Genomic DNA, 25,560 nt, shown 5'->3' with positions numbered 1-25,560 from the left:
TTATCTCTTCCACCTCTGTATATTTACAATAATCATTGCTAATATTTATTTACATGTCATTATTTCTAGGAAGCTTTAACACATTGGATATAGATAACGTAGGAAAAATTATACGGAAAACTACTTAATCAAGCTTAAAAAGTCCTAAAAGAAGGCTTGTCAGATTTTTTATTCTTGTTCCAGAAGATAAAATATATTATTAAATTCCGTATAAACTACACTTTTATAAAACCTAAATTAACCAAAATTAATAAAGTTACAAAATAATGTCCGCAGGGCCTTTGTTTACATCAAGTAATGGCTGTTTTAAGCCAAGTCGGCTGTTGCTAATATCCGTAGCGGTCCTGCAACACAGGAAATCACGAATGGTGGAGGGAAAAGAAAGAAGAATAAAATGGACAAAGTACTAGACAAGAATGAGGCAAATGTTGGGAAAAAGTGAACAAGTTCTGAAACAAAATATTGCCTCTAGGCTCAGAAATATCAAGGCAACTCACAGTAGGAGCTAACGCCGAAATCACCTTGCGCTTAATCAAACCTTCAACTGGACTTACCTGTATTGAAGAAACTAACCCATTGGCCAATGACCCCAGTCTGCCGGCCACCCTGGTGACTCCTTGACGTACACTTTCCTTGACGTCTTCCAAGTCATAAGCGGGCATGTGCATTGAAGAACCGGCTCTGGATTCTTCGTTTCGTCCAAAGAATTCGGCAGAGGAAATGCTGTTTGATCCCTATATAAATAAATGGAAAAGATTAAATTATGCCAGATTGTTGTCGGAATGTATACATTTTCGTTCCATATTTTATATCGTCCGCAGGATATTTAAAAAGTACAGACACATATTATTGATAGAGTGGTATCAAACGAGTTTGCTTTCTACCTGACATTTTTCGATTTCAAAACGACTCCTTCAAATTTGCCAAAAATTTACATTTAAAGCATTTTCAAAGTCACCCTTACCTGGAATCTATTAAGGGTGGATTTCGCCTCTGAGTCCGTCTCTTCATCCCCGAAAAACTGGGCCGAAGATATCGCTTTAGCGTTTCCGAATTTTCTCTGAGCCTCATCAGTGCTCACATCAGGGATTTGGTTCCTTGGGGGGCGGTTGCGAGATTTTTCTGTGACAGTTTCAATCGGAGACCTGCGCCCACGTTCTGGAGGATCGTCTACTACGACCCAACTATCTTTGTTGCTCAATGATGAGGAGGAATAGACACCGGAGCCATTAATGTAGTCGTCAAAGTAGTCGGGTCCGTCGCTTAGGGTCAATCGTCCTAGGGTGTCTATTGTTTTGGAGGCTGAAGCTGGTTTCTCCTTTTATTAATTATTTAAGAAAAATGATTGTGTTTATGAAGACAATTTTCTGTAATTAAAAATTCCTATCTACCTGTTCGATGACTTGCATATCCCCAATTGCTGAATGAGACACTCCTCCTCTTGATCCTTTAGAAACACCCATTCCCAATCTCTCCACTTGGGCCGCCTTTTCTGCAGATACATTTTTAGCTGTTTCTTCCCTCTCCCTTAAAACAGAGAGTATCAAATACTGTCTGGCAATTTTTGACTCTCATATACTTATAGGCCAGCCTCAATGCAGCTTCAGTCCTCTCTGCCTCTTCTATTGCTGTCTTTGTCGCTTTTTCCAGTGCAATTCTGCCTTTTTCTTCCTCCTCTGCAGCTAGTTCTGCTTTTTTTTCTATTGCTGCAAAGTCAGTTTTGACTTTTGTTGCCCCCAAACCGCCTCCTAAACCACTGCGTTTAGCACCGAGCTAAAGAAACAAAATGCAATAGGAATTTTTCCTTTGATTCCTTGTTCTTATCACTTACAGTGGATTTTTTAGCTGCTGGTTTTTTGGCTCCAAGAGTAGACTTTCTAGGCTCTAGCCCACTGCTTGGAGAACTTAAATTTTCCCCAGCGGAATTTGGAGTATAGGCTGGTTTGGACTTAACTGAGTCATTTAACTATAGAAAATACAATTTTAGCATAAACATATTATTATTTTGTGTGTACTTAGATAAGTATAAATTAAACAACAAACATGCATTTTATTTTTAAAAAAAGTAGTGATAAAAGATTACTTTTACTCCCTGTGTATTGTCAGAAAAATTAATGGTTCCAAAATCCTCATGTTCAGCAAAAAAGTCTGGTTGTGACTTAACTGTAGGTTCTTCCTTTTCATGATGGAAATGCAGCTGAAATGTAATTTGCAAAATAATGCACAACTGTTACCTTGCCATTCCTGTTATTAGATTAAAAACAAATCACAATAATTAAGAAAAAAGGTGAGTATTGATTAATTTCACATGTTAAGCAGTGAATATTTTTCAAAGATTCAAACAAATTACACATTACCTGATCATTTGTCTTTAATGAATCCAATGCAGCTTTATGTAGTTTCTCTCGATAAAGCTGTGCAGCTCTGGAATTGTATTTCTTTTGACTATCATTGGTGTTGCAATTATGAAGGTTGAAAAATTGCGTCTGTATAGAGCATTATTACTAGAGAGCAAAAGAAATCTTTAATTAATCTTACTGCTGCTGTATTTCCACCTAGCTGCATCTGTCTTATCTGTAATGGGGTCCAGTTTGTGTCCAGTTGAGTGGAACGTACGAAGCTCAAGTGAACTCCCAAACTCCGGTGCACAGCAGAACAATCCAGACATATAAATATACCATAAGTAACACTGGACCATGTTGGATTGTTTACTCCACAGTCAAAGCAAACCTACAGGGATTTAAGATTTTAGTTTTTAAGTTTAATGATAAGACAAACGTTTGTTTAAAATATAAGGAAGTTTACCTTTCTTGGGGAGTTTGAATTTCTATGGTAAAAAAGACACGTCATGGAAAAGAGATCATCTCCAGATTTTTTTTCATTTTTACAAAAACTCACCTTGTTGGCAGGAATTGTCCTTAATCTATGGAAAACCGCTTCGATGTCTTCTTTTGATAGTTGAGTAGTCATTTTATATTATACAAATTAATCAAAATTTAATTAACAATTTTCTGTTTTCACTTCTCCAGAGTTTCTTGCAAATTCTTACCTTTCTCCAACCTCTCCAACTTGGCAAAACATCAGTTTTGACACCTATCATTGTCAACAAAAAAAATCATATTAAGATTATAGAGTCCTTTACATGTGCCATAGAGATAGTACGTCATCCAGTATGCGGAAAACTTGAATGTTAATGAATAAACAATAACTACACTTAATTCCCAGTTTGACTAGTCATCCTTTGATGGCGCCAAATCTTCAGTTTTTTTCGAATAATACATTTTCGAAAATCTCCTACATAAACATCAAATTTACTTTCGTCGTTATGGATAACTTTGCTCCTATTATTTTTCGTCCACATTACCTTCGATTTAGCCTAAATGTAACGGTTTTTTATTTAATTAGCCATTAATTTATTTTATTATATATATGTATATATTATATATGTATTATCTTTGGCCTACAAAATTGTACATTTGCACGAAAATTAATATCAATCTTACTTTATAGAAGTTTAAAACACCTTTGTAGATGTAATTTCGATTGCATTCTCTAGAAACGTTCATACCAGTTCCATTGTTCCATCTTGCAGTAATTTCTCGAAAGGTGTTTCTCCTGCAAGATTTACATATTTTAATCAATTGTCTCGAATTCCTATCAGATACAATTTTTGGCTCACCTGAACTCTTACCACAAATATGAATGTTTGCTGTAACTATATTAAAAACAGTGGTCGTTCCTAGAAACAATTCCGCAGCTATTTCACGTAGTTTTGCTTTTATGGTAATAATCAATTATAATTGCTCTCAATTTTTGAGTAGTAGATTTTCTATGCAACATTATTATGATTAACTTTATGAATAACTATTTCTTATTTGACGTATTGCCAACCAAATTTGGTTTGTGCTGTTAGCTATGTTGTTAGCAATATTGCTTATTAATCGGCATTCATCTAATTCTTAACCAAAATGCAAACAAAAGCAACACTTGTTACACTGTTCCAATATTTAGTTGTCACGATTATTCAATAAAGGTACATATTTAAATGTATGACTCGAAGAAATCTTCAAGCAAAAACAATTCAAAACCGTTTTTAAAACGTCAATAATTATATTTTTCCACTTTAACAAATTGAATTTACAAAAAATTTCAATTTAGATTACTTCAAAAAATAATTGCTTGTTCTAAAAATATCGTAGCCCTTAAGGTCAAGTATCAAATTATGGTTGTATAGGGATAATTTTAAACTTTCACAAGTTTAGTTACTAGCTATTACAAGTTAATTATTAGTTTGGTTTATACCTAGCGCCACGATTCAATAAAAAACCGGAAAACGACGGCAACCTAATGCATTTTTTTTTAGTCAAAATAATAGTTCTTTTTTAGCCGTAGCCAGAATCAATTGAAATTAAATATGAAAAGATTCACATTACCTGAAAAACAATGAAATTAGAACTGTCTATTTAAATTATCGGCAAAAGCAATTTAAATAAAAAAACAATCATCTTAGCTACTGCTGATCGACATCGTTTACGTTTCGAACCCTAATGATTTTGAAACCAGAGTAACTGAACTTTTTTTGGTAATTTTTTTTATAATTTTTACTATCATTTGGTCTTTAATAAGCCAATAGCGTACATGACAATTTTGCACTAAAAATATGAAGTAAAAATTGAGTGCCTTGATTTCAGCGAGATTGGGTTCCACAGTAGGCGTACAATACAGTATAGATATGCCGCGGTCAAAAACGTTTAAACGAATTTCCGATAAATCGACGCTACTCCGATCAACCAAATAAAACCACAAAACTGGAAATAAACCCTTTATTGCCATACCACTACGAAAATACAATTCTGCTTTGTACTTTGTGGCTACCGCAACTACGGAAAATGTAAGAACGATATAACTAATATAGAAAATACTGACGTCTAATAACTATTTAATTTTTCTAGTAATAAAATTGTTAAGTTATACAATACAAAAAATTCGTTAGTCAGTTCAGGCAATTCTAGCTGGAAACTGCACTTTATGGTGTACTTTAATTATTTTTAGCCACAAAAAATTCAGACATTTTACAAGTAGAATTACCATCATCTGGGTTTAAATTGCCGAGTTTCCACGTTTATGTACGAGAGCAAGAATAGAAAATTAAACTGCAGGTGGTAAAAAAATTAGTCCTATCTTACAATTTGATATGAACACATATTTAGAAACCTGTTAGTGAGGTTATGGCAGAGCTGGCTTCGAGATTCACCGTACTTTTACTTTATCGACGAAACTATTTGAACACTCTTCTAAAGAGAGACTCATGGACACCAACCACTACTGCACCCATGAGCAGCGCTTTACACATTAAACGTATTCACAACACAATACTTAAATCTTATATGAGAAACACCTTCCGTTTGTCGGTTAGGGGACTATATTAAACGAATAAGTACAAGCGCACCACTAGACCAATAATCATCGGACAATGCCGACAAACAACAGAAAAACAACCTGGAATATTAACACCCTTTTGTCAAGAAATACCTAAACGTAAATGCAATATTTGTTAAGAAAAATAAACACATACTGTGGGTCAATTTAGGACCATTTTGGGTCCAGCCAGAAACTGCCTTTGATTCGCACTTGATATTCGAGAACTTTTTGTTACATTTTTTGCAAATTTCTGCCTCGCCCCAAAGTGGACAGCAATTGCAATTATCCTTAAGCTAAATCCTATTATTACATGTAATTTTTGAACTTAAAGTACACACGGAATTAGATCTGGCTTTGCGATACAATTTATATTTTTGTGTGTATGTCATTTAAAAGGAATTACGAATCAAATGACAGCTAAAATACAAGAAAACAGTCCGTACTGTTTCCTTGTATTTTTGCTCCTGTGAGAATTAAGCGGCCGCTTCCGCTTCCGTTACTTCACCGTTCGCCTCCGCTTCAGCGGGTGCGTCGACTTTCGCCTTCTTTTCCGGCGTGGACTCGGCTTTGCCGTCTACGCCATCACCGGTAGATTTCCTTTTGATGGAACACTTCTCTGAAATATGGTTAATTTTAATGAAAATTTATGACAATATGGTGGATTTAAGGGAAAAAAAATCAGAAAAAAATATTCATTGACATTTAAATTTTGAATCGCTATTCGTGACAATGTGAAATTTCAGTACATCCACAAATACATCAATGTCAGAGAAAACAAATTAATTATTTATTTCACACATTCTACCTAAGAAATGAGCAATCACATATTCTGGCTTTTCAAAATGACATAATATTTATATTTAAGATGATAAGTGAAGGAAAACTAATATTGTTTGCAGATCTTAATTGAAGGTAAATAAACTGACTAAAAATGCAAATAATGTAACTCAACGGCACTTTAATCTGAACTTAAAATCGCCCATGTTTTATTAATAGAAGCAAACTTTCAGATTACTTGGATACTCAAAAATAAGGTCAATATTTGCAGTTATAAATATCTAGATTTGTGCAGTTTGGCAAATCCCTCAGCTCTCATAATCTTGCGCACAGAGGGCCACTAACTTTGCAAGTATGACAAATGAGGAATCATTTGTTTGGTTTCTGCCAACACTAGCAAAGCTCTTCCCTAGCGGTTTAGTTCACATCATCAGGAAATGAAAAACTGACACATAAAAATATATAACAGGTAAAATTGTGACAAGTTTGCAACAAACCAATTATACTTATCAATTCCAGCAATTGTCAATAGATATTTCTAACCTGTGATAGGTTCCTCCTCCTTTTCTTCAGAATCTTTTGTGGATTCCTCTTTTGAATCACCATTCTCGGTCTTTTCTCCATTTTCCTCAGCTTTAGCTTCATCAGCTGCAGGTTTCTCGGCTATTTTTTCCTTCTCCTCAACTTTCTTCTCTTCAATGATTTCTTCAATACTATATATAAACAGTTGACATTGTTAAATTATGACTTTACTTGACCATTATTAATGTTTAAAGAAATATATTATCCAGGGGCAAATCATTGAAATATTTTGATGTATACTCTAGAGATATTTCAAACTATTTTAGTGTGCAAAAATTGATCAGCGATTTACCTCTCATGCATTGTTGTCACACTAATAGCAATCTGAGATCACCTTGTTTAGTTATTTCTAAATATTATCTTGGTCATTACACATTCCATCATTTTTTTATTCAATAAATAATTTCAATTTTTAGAAGTAGATAGATTTTAACGAAGCATTCACCCACAAGTCTAAGGGACTAAGAATCGGAAAAATCAAATTAAAAATAAAACATTTCTATCAGTATAGAAATTATCTACCAAATAAAGTTGTCAATATCTGACCCTGATATTTGTTTATGTCACTGTTTAACAACTGAGCATTAAGATTTCAATAGTGCTTGAAATATGGGGCACTGCTTTTTGCGATATATTTGCACATGTGTGGAAAAAATGGGTCATCAATTAGGCGCCAAAAAGCACGTTTTTCTTAATTAAAAGCAACAATCATATATAAAACCGACTGAAAAATTAGGGAAGGAGATCATTAGAAGGGCAAAAATTACTTAAATCAACCATCAGGTAAAAATAAACGAAGAACCTGGTTGTAACGGAATTTAACCGGCTTTTCTCATAACACACCGCGGACCCGCCATTTTGCCGTGTGTATGCCGCCAAAACAAAGACCACTTTCCACGTAAGTTTTCCCCGAAATTACGAGCAACAAACCGAAAATTCTTACTTACGTTTTCGAGGTTTCAGTGTCTGCCATTGTGGAGGTGATTTTGGTTTTTTTTTCTCACGCTTTTCCCAAAAAAATAAGCAAAACTACGGAACGTGCACGCCGACGTACTACAACGAGCGGAACCGTAAAGAAAAAGAGAAAGCGATTATTCCCGAAGCGACGAATGACGCATGGGCAAGCTGGCTTTGGTGTAATATGATTGGTCGGCTAAATCAAGGTGAACGATATCGACTTTTTCCGGTCCGTTTCGACCCGGAAATTTTCCACAATTTATTTTTTGAAATTATTCATTATGTATTTACTTTAAAGTGGCAGGGATTTTTTTTAACACAGGGAAAGCACTAGGAGAGCAGCTGAATGGGGATGTACTTTAATTGCATTAATTGATACCTATATAGTTAATTGAAAAGACATTTAATGATGATCCGATATGCTTCACTAATTCTTCGTCGTTACCGCATGTTTATATGGTATTTTAGTTCTTTCTTGATCCTAATAATAGCATATAAAAAATATATTAATATAGGAATTTAATTTGAAATTCCTTGGAAGAAAATCATGAAGAAAAAATACAAGAAAATTGAATTTCAAAGAACTCGGGAGAAAATCGATAAGTGTCTCTCAGAGCCATCTATTAAGTAACTACAATACTTACCCCCTATCCAAGTTTACGTAGATTTCTCACAGGCATATAAAAATAGAAATAACAATTTAATCGATAAAATATATAATGAGGCGACGTGGGGATTTTTATTAACTCAGGAAAAGCACTAGTTGTAGAAGATTGAATGGAAGTGTTTTTAATTGCAAAGTTTAATGTATAGTTAATTTTAAAAATATCTGATGACTCAACATACATAATCGAAATTACCGTGTATTTACTATATTGCATTTATGAGATTTTTAATTATTATTGAATCTAATATTACAGACTAAATTCAATTAATACAGGATTTCAATTTCAAATACTTTACTAGCAAATCTTCAGAAGAAAATGTAAGAAAATATCATTTTAACGAACTCAGTGAGTCGATAAAAGTCTGTTAGAGCCATCTGTTAATCAGTTACAATACCGCGGTTTATATACCTTTCTGGTAGACATATAAAAACAGAAATCCTTAATTAATAAAAAAAATCAATAATTTTTTAATCAAATGATACTTCCTTGGCTATAATTTAAATTAATAACTATTAGGAAACGATATAATGATATTCATTCTTTAAGATATGATGTTATAACAACGAAAATTAATGCAAATTTACACACAAAATAGTAGCTTGGTGAATCACGTGACCGCGCAACCAATAGTAAACGTAATGGGAGACATGAAATTTCGCCAACCATAGAGACATCTATTTTTGACGTTTCACAACTTATACTTGTGAAAGTCACTGTTTGAGGCCGTGTCCTGCGACCTTCTCGTTCGTATATCGAAAATTTTATCAAAACGAAGTTAAAATCGGAACTTGGCAGGTAATCAGCCTCCACTGCAGCCATTTTTTCGTTCACCTGTGGAAATTCAATTAATCGGAACGAAATAACGGTAGGGCGAGTGGTTTTGCGTGTAAAATACTCGTTCGGGGTACGGGGAGATTGGACTGCCTAGGAAAATGGATGTGCAGGGTGCGTGTTGACATAGTACGTAGGATAATAATTAGTGACGTTTGTGTCCTCAACCGCTCTTTTGCAACCGATTTGGTGCTTTGGGCGGAGTGCGTAAAGGAAATTCGAAGCCCTGGAAGGTTTAAAAGTGCAAACCATGGGCAACAATGCCGCTACGGCAAACAAGAAGGTCGATTCCGCGGAATCCGTCAAGGAGTTCCTGGACCAGGCCAAGGAGGACTTTGAGGAGAAGTGGAAGAAAAACCCCACGAATACGGCGGCTCTGGATGATTTTGAGCGGATCAAGACCCTGGGCACAGGGTCCTTTGGTCGGGTCATGATTGTCCAGCACAAACCCACCAAAGAGTACTATGCCATGAAAATTCTTGACAAACAAAAAGTGGTTAAGCTCAAGCAAGTTGAGCATACCCTAAATGAAAAGCGCATTCTGCAGGCTATTAGTTTCCCGTTTTTAGTTAGCCTCCGGTTTCATTTCAAAGACAATTCCAACCTCTACATGGTTCTGGAGTATGTGCCTGGCGGGGAGATGTTTTCCCATCTCCGGAAAGTGGGACGTTTCTCCGAGCCCCATTCGCGATTTTATGCTGCTCAGATAGTGCTCGCCTTTGAGTACCTGCACTACTTAGATCTGATTTACCGGGATTTGAAGCCCGAAAACTTACTTATAGACTCGCAAGGGTATCTAAAAGTCACAGATTTCGGGTTTGCAAAGCGCGTCAAGGGGCGCACCTGGACCCTATGTGGCACCCCTGAATACTTAGCTCCTGAAATTATCCTTAGTAAAGGTTACAATAAAGCTGTGGATTGGTGGGCTTTAGGGGTATTGGTGTATGAAATGGCAGCAGGGTATCCCCCATTCTTTGCAGATCAACCTATCCAGATTTATGAGAAAATTGTCTCTGGAAAAGTCAGATTCCCCTCACATTTTGGGTCTGACTTGAAAGACCTTCTAAGAAATTTGTTGCAAGTTGATCTGACTAAGCGCTATGGGAATCTGAAAGCTGCAGTGAATGACATTAAAGGCCACAAATGGTTCCAAACCACAGATTGGATTGCCATATTCCAGAAGAAAATTGAAGCTCCCTTTATTCCTAGATGCAAAGGACCAGGGGATACCAGCAATTTTGATGATTATGAAGAGGAAGCCTTACGTATTTCCTCCACTGAAAAGTGCGCCAAGGAGTTTGCTGAGTTTTAAGGATTATTTCTGTTGTGTAAGTATGTCTTTGGTTTTTAGGCTTCTTAGGAAAATCTGCAAACAGATGTTTGCAGTAGGGATGTAGAGCTGCACATTTAACTGTCTCAAATTATAAGGTTTATTTTAAAGTTTTTTTGGCTACATAAACCATCTAGTGTCCTAAAAATATGAAGGGAGTTGCACCCATTTGCTGTTTCCATATGTACCTTGAAAGCTATAAATTCACTTGCTCTTGATAAAACCAGGCAATTATTTGCAGTATTAGTGGAGTATTATTAGCAACCATAAAGTCCATTATTTACTCATACAAACTAAAGAGCCACTTGATCTCGGAATAATTTTTTATTTGAGACTGTCTTTTCTTATACACTAGCATGATATATGGATACACTGGCTAATGAATAAATTTCATATTTTGGTAATATGCTTAATCATACAAAAAATCAAAAGCTTTAGTGGTGAAGATACATTATTAGAGTCACTTCTGTATTTGCTTTACATATCATGGCCAAATTGTAAGATCTCTATATGGTCTTTTTATGAGGTATGACTAATATGTATGGCTCTGTATGGCTAATTTTAATGAGATTGTTTCAACATTGTATTTTATATAGTGAGTGAATAATATATGTTCTGACCTCTCTATCAACTTGGGTGATTCTGTGATAATTGAGGTAATAACAGTTAGGAAATAGGTTGAGGATCTTTATGGGCAAGTTGCACTACAGATTTGAAATCAAAATAAGCAGTGCATTGACCAGAAAAGTTCCTGAATTGTTCACTCAAATTCTTAAGTCAGAATTCCATTTTTAAGTAATGTTTGTTTTTCCACTTTTTCAAACAAGTGAAGCCTTCTACAAAGTTAAAATACAATTCTCACAACAGTGATAACTGGGAATGATAATTATTGAACATATCATAGCATTGCTATGTGTAGACAGCTGAGACATATTGAAGTACTGTCATGTAAATATAAATCCAAGTAGCTGTGTACTGTATGTAAACTTAGCTAATTTCCATAGAAATCACTAAGAAAATATCATTTGGAACTTAGATTTAGCTGAAGACAAAAGCTGAATTATAAGTGAACATATGCCTTCTGTTAATCACTGTTAATTTTAGACTTGTGTTCCTTGTTACTCTTAACTATTAACTCAACATTAACACTACTTATCTTCTCTTTGCAGTTAGGCCACCCTGTTCTGTCCTTCAAAAAAATGATCTGAGTGTCAATGAGATCACTGCGAAACGCAAGAACGTTCCGTTTATCGTGTATCATGTGATGAAGGTTTTTAGTGTATTATATTTTAAATCTACTTTTTATTTATTAGTTTACGTGTAAATATTGTATCATAGCATCCTAGCACTATTTACATTAAATAGGGCGAGCAAAAGTAAAGTACGTAATGTAAAGTGCAACGCGTCTATATGGCGCCCCCCCAACAACATATAGTCGCAGTAGACGAGCTACTTATACAATCCTAAGTCATTATGATAGTGAAGCTTAAATTCAACATGTTGCGTTCGTTCAGAGAAGCCAAAAAGCCATTTTAAGATAGGTCTTGTAGTACTGGTAAGGGATTTGTATGAGGTGGCTCACATAAAGCAGCTTTTCCGCGGTATTTTAGTTTAGCAAGTACCTGCCTTAGCATGTTTGAACTTGAAGATAGTCTTCCTGTGTATCTACTTATCACCAAACGGTGTGTAGCCAGGTAGAAATGAAAGTCTTTGATCGCTTGCGTGAGGCACCTTGTACCAAATAGGTATACTGTTTTATTAAATAATCTGCATACAGTTTAATGCTAACTATTTTCGGTATTATGTTGGTGTTTTTGCCTGGTAAAAGAAGCAACTGCCCTTCGTACTTAGCTGGTAATAAAACGTGTGCAATATGGTTTTTTAAAAACCTTTGAAAATTCGAAATGGTGAGCATTAAACCGCGGCTACATTGTGAACTATAATAGAATCCTAGTCAATTTATTGTTATGTTTAATTGTGAGAGGCCAAGATTCATTTCGCATGTGTAAAAATAAAACATTGGCAGATTTAAAAAATATTTTATATATAATTCAAATTGTATTTATAGACGTCAAATGAGATTTTGCTATGGATCTGAAGGTAGGTATTGTCCCCTGGTCTAGTTATGGTTGTTTCATGAGAAAATTTGAGAGAAACGAGTCTCACAAGTTTCTCATTGCCTTATCAGATTTTGCTACAGGAATTAGCTCATAGTGTACTGCCAAAAAACCAAAGATTTTCTAAAAATAACCGATTACTAATAGTGAGATATAAAGGACAGCGGAAGCAGTCCTCACGTCAAGAAAAGGGTAAACAAACCTGCACGGCATTGAAGGCTGGACCCAGGTCGTATGAAAAATTCTAATTGAAAACGGGATGGGAGCTAGATTTCTCGTTAACCCGGGCTTTCATAAGACTGAATGTTTTGTTTAATTAAATTTTACACACAGGAACAAAAGGGATTATTAATTAGCATTGCATAGTATAGAGATTGGGATTGAAAAAAGAGTCGATAAAGGCCATCACTCATCCCTTTGGGTCTTAATGACCAAAACCACACTCACTGACCTAGCACTTGCAACGTGCAGAGTAGAGGGAAAATCGTTAATTTTAAGATTGCGCGCGTCTATAATAGGATTTCCTTCGCATGCTTCAAGGTAGAAGTCGTACAATGAACTGGAAGAAATAAAAATAGCTCGTTCTCTCACCCAGCCAGCACCAATAAATTCCGAAACGTGGGTTACTAATTTATGTGGCCACCAAACAACCTAGCGTGTAAGTGTTGCGAAAAACAACGGAAAAATGTCTTGTAGAACTTTGTGGAATGTCTGGGAGAGCACTTAACCATCTGCGAGTCAGCCAACTCGATATATAGTTCTTAAATTCGAAACAGAAACAGAAAAGGACTTGTGGCTCTCCATGAACACATCAATCTTTAAATAAAGCCATCTAGAGTATTCGAAACAACTTGGCAAGATATGAGGTTTTTCAGTTGAAAATCGCAAACCTTTTATTTAATCTATGAATAAATTTTGCTTTATGAATTTCAATGACAGCTGCAAGTTCTGAGCTTTTCTAGCCGCTGCTCTTTGAATCCTTCAAATTCTACTTTCTATCTTCGTTTAATGTTGATAGTTTCAGGTACTTGGAGCCACTGTGCAGTTTTTCAAGTTCAATTACAAAGTGCATTTTTACTAATTCACCCTAAATTATAGACTTTCTGCTCACGTTGGCAACCGCGCAATCGGCGATGGCGATCACGTGATACACATCTTTGCCAATACGAATAGGCGAAACCGAACGAGCGCGTCATTCAGTATTGCCATTGTTATTTTACTTGGGAATTTTCCGCGCGAGAATTCCCTTAGTTGATGATCAGATCACGTGCTCATGAAGTGACCAAATTAGACCAGTGACAATGATCGAATTAGATTAAAGTTAAACATCAAATTGCGATTTATTGGTGAGATATTCACACATATTTTATGGCTTAATTACCTAAATCGAAAAACGTACATATAAAAGTTGCTATTTAGTATCAAACTAGGTGACTAGAGATAACGAGAATAGGAAACCTTGTGTTATTGTGTAAAATAAATAATTCGTCACGTCACAAAAAAAAACGTCTTTACGTGTATAAAAAAAGTGCAGTAATAGGCGCTTTGTTACGATTTCTTTTTGGTGAAAAATTTGGCTTTATCAAATTTCATTAGTGCGATGTGCCCAGAGTGTTAACAGAAGAATAGTTCAGTTAGGTCGGTGGTTAGAGAAAACATAAAATGCTGTTGTATTATTATTTATTTCCCTGTATACCCACGGACCGAGTTTTTCAATATTGTTATATAGAATTTTATTATCTAGAAAGCCTTATCTGGAATTATGTAATATATAGAGTTACTTTTGTGCATTATGTTAACGTTGTCACCACGGTACAACATTATTTACGAGTTAGTTTTGTTGCTCAACTTCAAAGTCAATTTATGTTGTTAATTTTTTACCTAATCCACTGTTTAGTCAAATAGCGATGCGCAGTTATAATAATTGTGATAAATTTCAATAAAGTGATTGGTGTAAATGTGAATTCGCTGTTTGACTCTATTTTAATTTCCATCAAAAAACAATCAGTCTCCAAACGACCACATCGACCCATAGCAGTTAGACCATAGATGGTAAACGCGTCGAGCAAATCAAGATCGTTCGCATTCTTCAGAAAATGCTTATCTCTGCTGCAATTTACATTGCTATTGCCGGCATTTCCATTATTCAGCTCTGTTGTGTAACAGCATTTTCTATTACAGTTTCGTCGAAGAAAATTTTATGCCAGTGCATTGCGTAAAAATAATTGGTTATTTATAGTAATTACCAATTACTCTACAAATTTAAGATTATGATGTGAAGTGTCTAATCAGCCTTTGTTTAGCTTATTAACGAGGGAAAACATGGTAATTAATTACGAGTTAACGTATGTATCTAAATGCTTGTGTCAGTCGTTTTTGCTGAGGGGCCAATTCCAGTTCAAAATGTTTAAAGTGATTGAACAATTCTGTGAAAATCAAAATAGGACTTTTGATGATGATTTGATTGCCTTGAGCAATTCTCATTTTGGTTCAATACATTAGTGGGCAATTAGAAAATTTTTGCAAAAAATCCAAAAATTTCAGCTTTTCGATATTTTAAATATCGATTATCGAATTGGGGAATGTAATTTACAGTGGCTCACAAAAGTATTTATACAGTTAAAACGTTTATGCAAGGTGCAACATACGAAGATAGTATCAGAAGTACCCGACCTGATATATGTATATACAGTATGTCCACAGATAGAGGGCCCAAGAGGACAAATGGACCAAAAATGTCGTTTTTCGATAAAAAGTCATTCTGGATAAGTCTCTGCTTCTCGAAAAAATACGATTTACGAAGATAACTTTGAACTTTTTTATACAGGGTGTACAAAAACTATGAACACATTAAATTCTACCAAGAATAAACTAGCTTTATTTCTCATTTTGGAGCAAAATGGTAAATAAAAAACAGATTTCAAATCCTATTCAAAATTTACATACAAAATTCCACTATTCCAAAATAGTGTATAAATAATTCAAAATAAAAGTTAGTAGATATTACTTATTCAAACACACCTCCCCTGTATTCGACGTATTTCTCAAATTTGATATTGTGATTTTGTAGTCATGCTTATTGTGCTAACGTGAAATGAGGTACAAAAGGTAAAATTAGAAATTGTTTGAATTGTTGAAATTGTTGAAAATAAAAATAAAATTTGGAACACTCAGTTAAAATTTTGTATATAGACTTTGGGTAAAATTTGAAATCTGTTTTTTATTTGCTCCAAAATGAGAAATAACGGTAGTTTACTTTTAATAGTATTTCATGTATTCGTAGTTTTTGAGCACCCTGTATAAAAAAGTTCAAAGTTATCTTCATATATCGTATGTTTTCAAGAAGCGGAGACTTTTATCAAAAATTACTTTTTGTCGAAAAACGACATTTTTAGTCCATTTGTCCTCTTGGGCCCTCTATCTGTGGATAAACTGTATATGGCAATTTTTTTGTTAAAAATTTGCATATATTACTAAGATCTAATCTTAAAAAGCTTATGTTTAAAGTTTAAGGATACTACGTTGATTTGTGTTTGTTTTGGAGCTGTTTTTAGTGAATGCTTTTAAAGATTTTGTAAACATGGAAAAAATTGGTCATCGATACGTGATTCAATACTTTATTTTGAAAGGTCTTTTTGCATCCAACATCAAAGTGTGTTCTCTCTAGGGGAATCTGGTCCTTCGTTAACAACCTAAAATATTGGGTGGCAGAGTTTAAACGTGGTCGTACTAGTTTCCAAGATAAACTTCGCAGCGGACAATCCAATGAGGTGATCATTCCAGAAATTGTAGTGAAAATCCACAAAGCTGTGCTGAAAGACCGTCGATTAAAATTACGCAAGTTAACAGATATGATATGTATTTCAAAAAGTACTGTATTTTGACCGAACAAACGGATATGAGAAAGTTGTGCGTAAGATGGGTGCCCCGATTACTCACAATTGAACAAAAAGAAAGTGTTTGACAAAATTTCGCAGCAATAAAATCTAGATTTTGCGTCAATTCATAACCATAGATGAAACATGGGTCCATCATTTCACAGTTGAAACGAAAGGGTAGTCAAAACAATGGACACAAACGGAAGAATCGGGCTCCAAAGAAGGCGAAAACCGTTCTATCTGCAGGAAAGGTGATGGCATCAGTTTTCTGGGGTGCACATGGAATAATTTTTATTAACTATCTCTCTAAAGAAAAAACAATAAACGGAGAATATTATACAAATCTATTGCAGCGTTTGAGTGAAGAAATTAGGAAAAGCGACCACATTTGGCGAAAAAGAAAGTTTTGTTTCGTCAAGACAACACACCAGTGTATACTTCCGTCATTGTGATGATCAAAATTAATTAACTTGGTTTTGAACTTTATTCCCACCCACTCGATTCGCCAGGTTTAACTCCCTCAGATTATTTTCTGTTTCCAAAGTTGAAAAAATTGCTCGATAAAAAAAAATTAATCAATAATGAAGAGGTAGAATGCGAGGTTACTGCTTATTTTGAAACATTTGAAGCTTCTTACTATAAACAGAGTATAGGAACCATAGAACATCGCTAGAAAAAGTGTGTCAATCTTAACGGAGACTATGTTAAGAAATAATGGAATATTTTCTATTTTTCTTTTAAGTGCTAGTTCGAGTACTTCTGAGACTATCTTTGTACCATCATGATGCCTTATTTTTGATATACAGGGTGGCAACGTTTTATAGTTTTTAAAGGACATTTTTAACAGTTTTTATAATTTTGTTTTCGTTTATTCTTATTTTAAGTAATTTGATTAAATGTTGCGAATTGCTTCAGATAATTGATAACTAAGCCAGATGATTTCTTTTCCTTACTTATAACATTGATATTGATCCATAATGTCGTTAATAAATGTTAAAGTTCCCACTCCAGGTGCTGACATTGCATCCCAAACCGTTGCGTTAGCACCACTGTGTTTAATCCTTAGTCCACCGATTTTTTGGGTCCGATTCAGTGTTACTCTTACTCTAAACTTTAATTTTTCTATTGGACCATTTTTTCAATCATTCTTATCTTTGCCCTTGTATTTGATGACAAAACTAAGCCATTTTTCCTAATTAATATTGGAAATAAATGGATTGTGACGTGGTGATCTAAAATTATACCCCGCAGAATAAAACATTCTTTTCATGTTTTCGGGATACACATTTTTTCCCATTTATACAGACATCTGCATAGCTAACACTAGTACAGTTCTTTTCGGTTTTAAAAAATTTTTGAAATGACTTCGAATTTTTCATAAATTCAACACATGAAAACGGTTAACGTTATGAAGAATATACAAGAGACTTTTTCACAGAAAGATGGAGCATTCAGAAAATTATTTTTATTGAAAAACCAATAGTGTATCATATTTTTTGTTTAAAATACTCAGAGTAACGTCAATGGGGATCCCACTGGTGAAATTAAAAACATTGTTTCCCCTTTAAAGATGTATCCCACACCTATTTTAAGCTGGCTGATTTTTATAAAAACATTTAATACCGGAACGGACTTATTAGGAAAAAACTAAAAAAATAATATTTTATCACCCTGTATGTCAGGCAAGAAACCAAAACAGATCCATGTTCATATAAACTTTTTTTAAAATCGCCTACAGATTCACCACTTGAATTTTTGACATATTATTATGAAGCACCCTGTGCAACAATTTTTTTATTGGACACATTCCTCTTCATTTCTTAGTTTTTGAAACTGTAAGAATAGTTTTGTGAGCCATTATACATGAAAATCATTCGGGCAGCATTAAATGCTGACGAGTCAGAGTAAGTTGGGTCTTTGTGGAATTACTTATTCACCTCCTACTATAAAATACTGAAATCTCTTAAATTTCATTTGTTGTTGAGGACCATTTGAACCACTTCTATACGAAGAAGCTGCTGGCAATTGAACGTAAGAAAAAATCCAAATCGATTATCTATTATTGGCCGCAGCTTCATTTCCAGCTTTAGTAAGGACGGCAACCAAATCGGATCCCCGATTTAACATGTTCACAGGTGAGTCAAAGTTATTTTTAGAGCACAACGATGACTTAGATAAAGCATGTAATTTTTTGGCATGAATGTGCCATATTTTTTTCTGTTGCATTTGCAAGCTGTTATATTCGCGTATAATAGGGAACAGGAAGGAATTGGATTAATTTCACGCTGTAACCATAATAATTATTCATCAGATGCAACCCTGTGGTAAACACAGGTTTGCCAAAAACCGTTAATGGTAATAATAATTGGAAAAATCAGACGCAAATTGTTGCTTACATACTACCAATTCAAGGCTTAATAAAAAATGATTATACCTACTCTAATTTATTGTTAATAATAATGATTAAACTTTAGTTTTTCAGCAAGTTAATTTCAAAACAAATAGAAACCCGTAACAACCATCATGGGACGAATTTGTCCACGTAACTCGCATGACGAGCTTTTTACAGCGATCGCAAAAACTTTGCATTTTAAAACCTTATAATTAAGCAAACAGGTTTTATGTAACTGACTGTTGCGTGTGTTGCTATAGGTTAGGTCGACAGAGAATTCCAATGGGTTTGAGGTATTTTATTCGGCAAAAATTAGAATTCGTTTAATATGAATTTATTAAAGATTTTACGTATACAAGGCGTTCGTGTTTGGAACTCGTTCAATCATGAGGATCTTGGTAATCATGAAAGATACGAGGACAGTTAAATTGGAGCAAGTTGCACCATTTGGAGTTCAAGAATTTGCCATTTGAAAAATTCCCGTGAATTTTTGCAATGTGACGATGTCATATTTAACAGAGACATTTCAATTTTTGCCAACCATCATCAGCTTTGTTTTTTCTTATAACCACTATCTTGGATTTTCACATTTTAGAATAGTTTTTTCTCATTGCGATAATGTATCACATATTAAGGTTGAGTCTTTTAACTGTGGTGGAAATATCAACAATCTTGTTATTGCAAAGAGTGTCTTGGAAATAATACCCATACTTTTGTTTAATAAAGACATTTTTGACAGTGCGTCCGAATTCGTCCAACTTTGTTTTCTCTTACGAACGCCATCTTGGATTTTCACATTTCTGATTTCAGCTTGGTTCAATCTTGCAGTTTGATGAAAATGTAAAAAATACCCTTTTTGTGAAGAGCGCCTTGGCATACCAGAAAGTCAACAACCGGCTGAGCATTGAACTAAACCTTAACATGTGACATATCAGGAGAAAAGCTGAATCAAAAAAATGTGAAAATTCAAACTGACGCCCATGAGGAAAATCAAACTTGATGATGGTGATCAAAAATCGACACGTCGGAATTCATATATGACAATTAACCGACCTCGTATCTTTTATGATTACCAAGATCCCCGTGGTTGATTTCCAGAAACAGATGCCCTGTATATGCTAATAAAGCCTTGGATTATGTGAGGCCGAGAAACGCGTTGTCAGTTTATGTTTCTTGGAATTGACGCAATCTGAGGAAAATTGAATTAGAGTTGTTTTGTCGCATTTGTACGGTTTTGGAGATATTTTTAGAGCAGCAAATATTGAAAGAAAACAAGATGCATATATATAGTATAGTGACGGTCTTGATATACTGAGGATCTCTCCGAAAAATGCACATAAGTAGTGTTTGTGGATTTTATTAACTAAAACGTGATGTAACTTATGCACACAACACACACGTTTCTAATTTGGTAACTGAACCGCTTAAACTGGAAATCCAATTCTCTCATACAGATCTTATATAAATTACACGAATTAAACCGAGCCGGCGTGACAGGAATCGCTCGAAATGGGACTGAATCCATTTGCATTTTGAGATTAGTTTCCAAGTTTTTAGGTATTGTAATGGAGGCGCCCAGTAAGCTAAACATCCACTTAAGATAATAAAGCCAAGATATTAACAGATATGAATATTCCCAACGAAATTAAAGCGAATATTATGTGATTCAATACTAGTTACTTACCGGTTTTTTCTTTAATTCTTCGACACCTCCTTGCGGCTTCATTGTTGTTCGAAATGCCACTAATGACAGCAGTTTTGTTTTCGTTTGCCATTTGTTTCTGTTACAACTAGATTGGCGGGAGATTTGAAAATTACCGACAAAAATCCAGAATTTCCAGTTTCAAGACAGTTTTTCATGTTTTAATCCTACAATTATTGAAACCACTGTAATATAGTGATATACATAGGAAGATGAGGGGCTAAGGATGATTGCACACAATTTTTCATGTAGTTCCAAGAAAGTGTTCATTGGTGAGTATTAGCAAGTAGTATAGTTTCAATGATAATGACACCAGTTGCCAGCTGGAGTTGCCTCTGAGAAGGTGCCTTAGATTAGGACCACAATAGATTTGATGAGTCAGGTACCAGCCCATACAATTCAACGCAAAGAAAGCTTCTCAGTATCGTAATGTGGAGAAATTTTCCGCAAATATCTCCTAAATATTCCGATATAAATTGTTCCTCTATCGAATAGTATCCTCTAAGGGCATTTTTCTGATTCCGAGCATGTCTTCGTCCTGAAACTCCGGCTCACAGCCTAATGGAAATTCGCTATCGATTTTATCCATACACAAGCTAAATTGAGAAGTTATTACGAATGAGCCAGATGACACTGAGTTTACGTAAGCAGGATAATTGTTATTCGATATAGCAGATAATGTAAATCGAAACGAACCTCCTCCTGACGTGTCATATGCCCAATGAAGTCTTAGGTCATGGAGAGGTTGAATTGAAATGTCTATTTTTGGGGTATTTCTACCGTATTATGATCATTAAGGCGACCAAAACTTCCTGTTTAATGACTCCCGTAGCGCAGGTATCTGAGTCCACCTGTCATTAGGTGATAAAATTCTATATGAGAATTGTGAAGAATTCTATGATTCATGTCATTCCTGGGAAATAAGCCAATGAGAATGGGCAAATTATCATAAACTGTTGATTTTATGGTCTTTCTATGGTGCTCACCTACGTGGACATACAATATTGCAGCAATTATCCATGTACCGAAATAGAAAATAGCCATAAAGCAGCCAAGTTCATTTTCTAAGATTAAAACATAATAATGGATGATGATGTGTTATTATTGGCCACCACAGGGAATGCGAGGTTGGACAAAAATAGACGTTAATAATAATCGAAATGATTATATTTCTCTTGAGGTGCCAAAATAACTACTTTTCTGCACTAGTTTTCCCTGAGTTTTGCTCAGCTTTCTGTGCACAAAGCCATTGTAGCAGATCGCGGATATTGTGGAATACTGGTATACAAAGTGTACGTAAATAGATTTGGTCTCGGCCTTAACCGAAGAAGCGGTCTCTCCATGTTACCACATCGATGACCTAATTGTGCACGTTTTGCACAAGCGGATGCTCCTCGGGGAATTTTTGCAGGTAGGCAATTTTTGCCAATACTGGGGCTGATTAAATTAAACCCAAAACGACTAATAGAAGAACGTGTTTTCTTTGGCTTTAGTAATAACACTCTTGAGAAACTGAGATCGTTTTTGTTCTTTTAATACTTTAAGTGTGTTCTCTCGGATGAGACAGTCTTCATCATCAACAGTAAACAAAATAACCATTTGTCTCTGATTTGTCGATCGTTTCCAATCTGCAGCGTAATATCACTGACGTCAATGCTTTATAGTAAATAAAACTGATCATAATACACCTACTATTCCATTGATATAATGCGATATTCTTATAGAAGCCCCAGTTATTGTTTATACAGAATGAGGTGCATATGAAAAATTGTGATTGCATAAGGATACCTGACCGAGTTAAAAATAGGTGTTTAGCATTAATTTAGTGGAGTACTTCCCGCTTCTCTCTGCCGTTTAGTGGTACCATCACGACATTCTTCTATGCAACTGCTGATACCACTTTACCGATTCGATGTGAGGAGAACGAAGCATTGGGTATTTATCCTCCTAAATTAATTGACTAAGAAATATGTGCAAGTGTAGGCAACTGGGTATACGACATTATTGAAGAAATTGTTGGTGGCGCCATCAATGAGCCGCAGCGGGAAGTTATGTACGGAACACTTTCACCGATTTTTAGTTACGTCATCAATAAACGAAAGATCATATATAGGTATCAAATTTCACAACTCGACTTATAGAGGGCCACATCCATTCTAACAGCATGAATATTTATTATGAAATGTGGAATAGCCAAATTGAATACGTTTAATATCTGCATATTTCAACATATGAGAAAAAAATATTGAAACAGGTCAATTTTAGATTCTGAAGTTATGTCCTGCAACGTAAAAATTTTATCCCTAAATTCAACCTTTTTTGAATGACAATTGTAACTCTCAAATTTTTAAATTGGAAGTGTGAATGTGTAATATCTTAATTGAAAGGCATTTCCATTCTTCATTCAAAATTGCTATGGTTTTAAATGTTTATATACTATTATAACACCGTTATGCAACATACGTATACGTTATGGATAATGTAATAAAGTAACAAAACAAATTAATTTCAATCTACTATGAAATACTCAAAATTCAAGCCTCGCACCTCTTGGCAGTATCCTAATCGTAAATAAAAATGTTTACAAACGTTAATCGTCTGAGAGGTAACCGATCTAATCGCAAGTTTTATTCTTCTTCTTAAGCCAGTTAAATAACGCGGTTTAGTTTTGTATACTATACTCTGCATGTATCAGTATAAGAAAAAGTCTAATGGAATAAGTTTAAGTCATCGTGTTAGCCAATCTAGCGCTCCTCGCCTCCCTATTCACCGGTTTGGAAACACTAAATCGAAGTACACTGAAATTGATTTTTCATTTGTTATTTTATCACATTACTAATAACGAAATAGTATTAGTTATTAAGTTTTTATAAAGAATTTTGCCAATTATATAATTTTTTTCTATTATTCTTTATAATAAAATATAAAACCATAGCAATTTTGAATAGAGAATGAAAATGTCCATACTTTCGATTTAAAAATTCGGGGGTTGCCACTGTCACCCAAAGAGGATTAAATTTAGAGATGAAATTTTTACGTTGCATGATGTAATTTCAAAATCTAAAATTGATGTGTTTCATTATTTTTTTCGCATATGTGGAAATATGCAAATATTGAATTTATTCAATTAGGGTGTTCCACTCTGTATTTTATTATTATTTTATTTTTTATTATATTTTAGATTTTTCTATTACAACACATATTATTCTTTTTCTTAATTGAAACAACGTTTTTTCTACTCTAATTTTATTTTCTTAATTTCTGTACACAGAGACACAATACGATTTCTACCTAATGCAATCAAAATTAGGACGATTAAGATTTTTCTTCACAAAATTTTAAGTGTTTGTAATATTTTCTTATTTCTAAATACTTTTCAAGTTCATTTAGTGCATGTCTAACAAGAAGAATAGAGTAATCCGTCAATTATTCATTATATTGTTTAATTTAATGCAAAAGCTCTTAAAAAAAAGCGAAAATGAGGATTTATTGGCTCTTTTCAGTGTTCAGGTAACAAGAGAATTGCCTTGGTTTGCGGAGAAAAATACCCCTTTACTTCTTTAAGAGCACCTGCTACAATTTATAAATAAAATTAAGTTTATTTTTGCCTTTGGGCAATTTTATTTTATGCGGCAAAACCACTCCAAGCCTATAATACTTAGTATAGTATAATATTCCGAGGATAATTGAGTATTAGAAGAATGGAATTAGAGTAGATTAACCTTATCTAACGTATATTTTTGCGCAAAACTCCTTTTCAAATTTTTGAAAAGATGAGTTTCACGTAGTGCTTAAGCAGCGTCGTCACTTCGGCGTCTTCGACCAGGGCCTCCAGCAAAATTAGCGGCAGCCAGACCCATCAAATGTTTGGCGGCCTGTGATCCAGAGAAGCCTCTTCCAAGCCCCAAATCGATGCCGCGTTTAGAACTATAAGAAAAAAATAGAAAAACAACTTCAAATGATTAAATTGGCTCTAAAACCGAAAAATCATGAAAACTCCGGGTCACTCTACCAGCAGTTCGATCTCCCAGGTAAATTTGCCAGCGCCTTGAATTATCGGTTCTAATGCGTTGGTTATTAGAGATATTTTCATTGAGCCTACACAGAATTAAATTATATTTTTCGCGGATGATGGTGTAATTTCGATAGTTTGATGATATATTGCTATGTATATTGAAATTGTTGCTCTTGAGCTTGCCTGGCTGAGAAACGCACATAGAGCTTAGTATTCTATTTACACCTGCAGGCTACACTAGGTGGCTCCCTTGAAGATTTAAATTAAAATTTTAGTGAAACGGTAATATAAACCTATAGCAGCTAATCATTTACATAATGTTAGAGAATCGATATGCCTGCATAGCAAATCGTGCTTGGATCGTTATAACTAGATCAAAGTTCATCTTAACATTGTTCTCCTTGCCTTCCCCGGAGGGCTGTAAAAGAACCCAACACAAATCCGTTCAATTGTGTTCGGATTCAATAACTCCGATAGAGAAAATAAGGAAAAAGGGAAAACCTTAAACTATCACAATTGAGCAAACTAGCTGCAATACTGGTTGCAGGACAATAACTGTCAAAGGACCAATATGTGGAAACTATCAAGGGATAGGTAATTGGAAAGTCTCTATGTTGAGGGTGAAAATAGAAACTGGAGTATCAGATTGACTGAGAAAGGGAGTTTTCTATATTTGTTTGGCAGAATAAAAAACTTTTTTGAGTAGTTTAGATAAGTTTTATTAAGTTATAAGAGTAACAAAAATAAGGTTTTATTGGAAATATCATGTTCAGTGGTGAGTTCTGAATTGTGGCTCATTAGGGGGCCCTCTCATGGCTGCAGCAATTCCTAGCATGTGGCTTAAGGCAATTCGTCCTGAGTATCCTCGCCCCATACCCAAATCCATGCTA

The 25,560-nt window shown here is 34.6% G+C and overlaps 3 protein-coding genes across 4 annotated transcripts; 1 reads left to right on the top strand and 2 right to left on the bottom strand.

Moving 5' to 3' along the window:
• On the bottom strand, positions 1-3,087 carry ArfGAP3 (ADP-ribosylation factor GTPase activating protein 3). Of its 2 annotated transcripts, XM_066395696.1 has the most exons (10): positions 2,899-3,087; positions 2,539-2,730; positions 2,358-2,486; positions 2,084-2,197; positions 1,832-1,966; positions 1,580-1,773; positions 1,392-1,527; positions 965-1,318; positions 555-734; positions 1-344 (listed from the first exon to the last, which is right to left on the bottom strand). In XM_066395696.1, the coding sequence occupies exons 1-10, from the start codon at positions 2,968-2,970 to the stop codon at positions 327-329; spliced, it is 1,524 nt and encodes a 507-aa protein (XP_066251793.1). In that variant the 5' UTR covers positions 2,971-3,087; the 3' UTR covers positions 1-326. The 2 variants fall into 2 exon arrangements, with proteins under 2 accessions (XP_066251793.1, XP_066251801.1); XM_066395704.1 differs by lacking the exon at positions 2,084-2,197 and having other exon boundaries at positions 2,899-3,086.
• A 1,722-nt stretch (positions 3,088-4,809) lies between these two features.
• On the bottom strand, positions 4,810-7,881 carry ImpL1 (Ecdysone-inducible gene L1). The gene is made up of 3 exons (XM_066405364.1): positions 7,728-7,881; positions 6,742-6,911; positions 4,810-6,037 (listed from the first exon to the last, which is right to left on the bottom strand). The coding sequence occupies exons 1-3, from the start codon at positions 7,751-7,753 to the stop codon at positions 5,895-5,897; spliced, it is 339 nt and encodes a 112-aa protein (XP_066261461.1). The 5' UTR covers positions 7,754-7,881; the 3' UTR covers positions 4,810-5,894.
• Positions 7,882-9,103: 1,222 nt separating this feature from the next.
• On the top strand, positions 9,104-14,647 carry Pka-C1 (Protein kinase, cAMP-dependent, catalytic subunit 1). Its single transcript, XM_066399002.1, has 2 exons — positions 9,104-10,564; positions 11,736-14,647. Exon 1 carries the CDS (start codon positions 9,487-9,489, stop codon positions 10,546-10,548), a length of 1,062 nt encoding a protein of 353 aa, XP_066255099.1. The 5' UTR covers positions 9,104-9,486; the 3' UTR covers positions 10,549-10,564; positions 11,736-14,647.
• Positions 14,648-25,560: the final 10,913 nt, after the last annotated feature.

This window comes from Euwallacea similis, chromosome 1 (genome assembly GCF_039881205.1).
Source record: "Euwallacea similis isolate ESF13 chromosome 1, ESF131.1, whole genome shotgun sequence".
Classification (NCBI taxonomy): Eukaryota; Metazoa; Arthropoda; class Insecta; order Coleoptera; family Curculionidae; genus Euwallacea; species Euwallacea similis.
The sequence above is the reverse complement of the archived record's forward strand: the minus strand, read 5'-3'. Positions and strand labels throughout refer to the sequence as shown.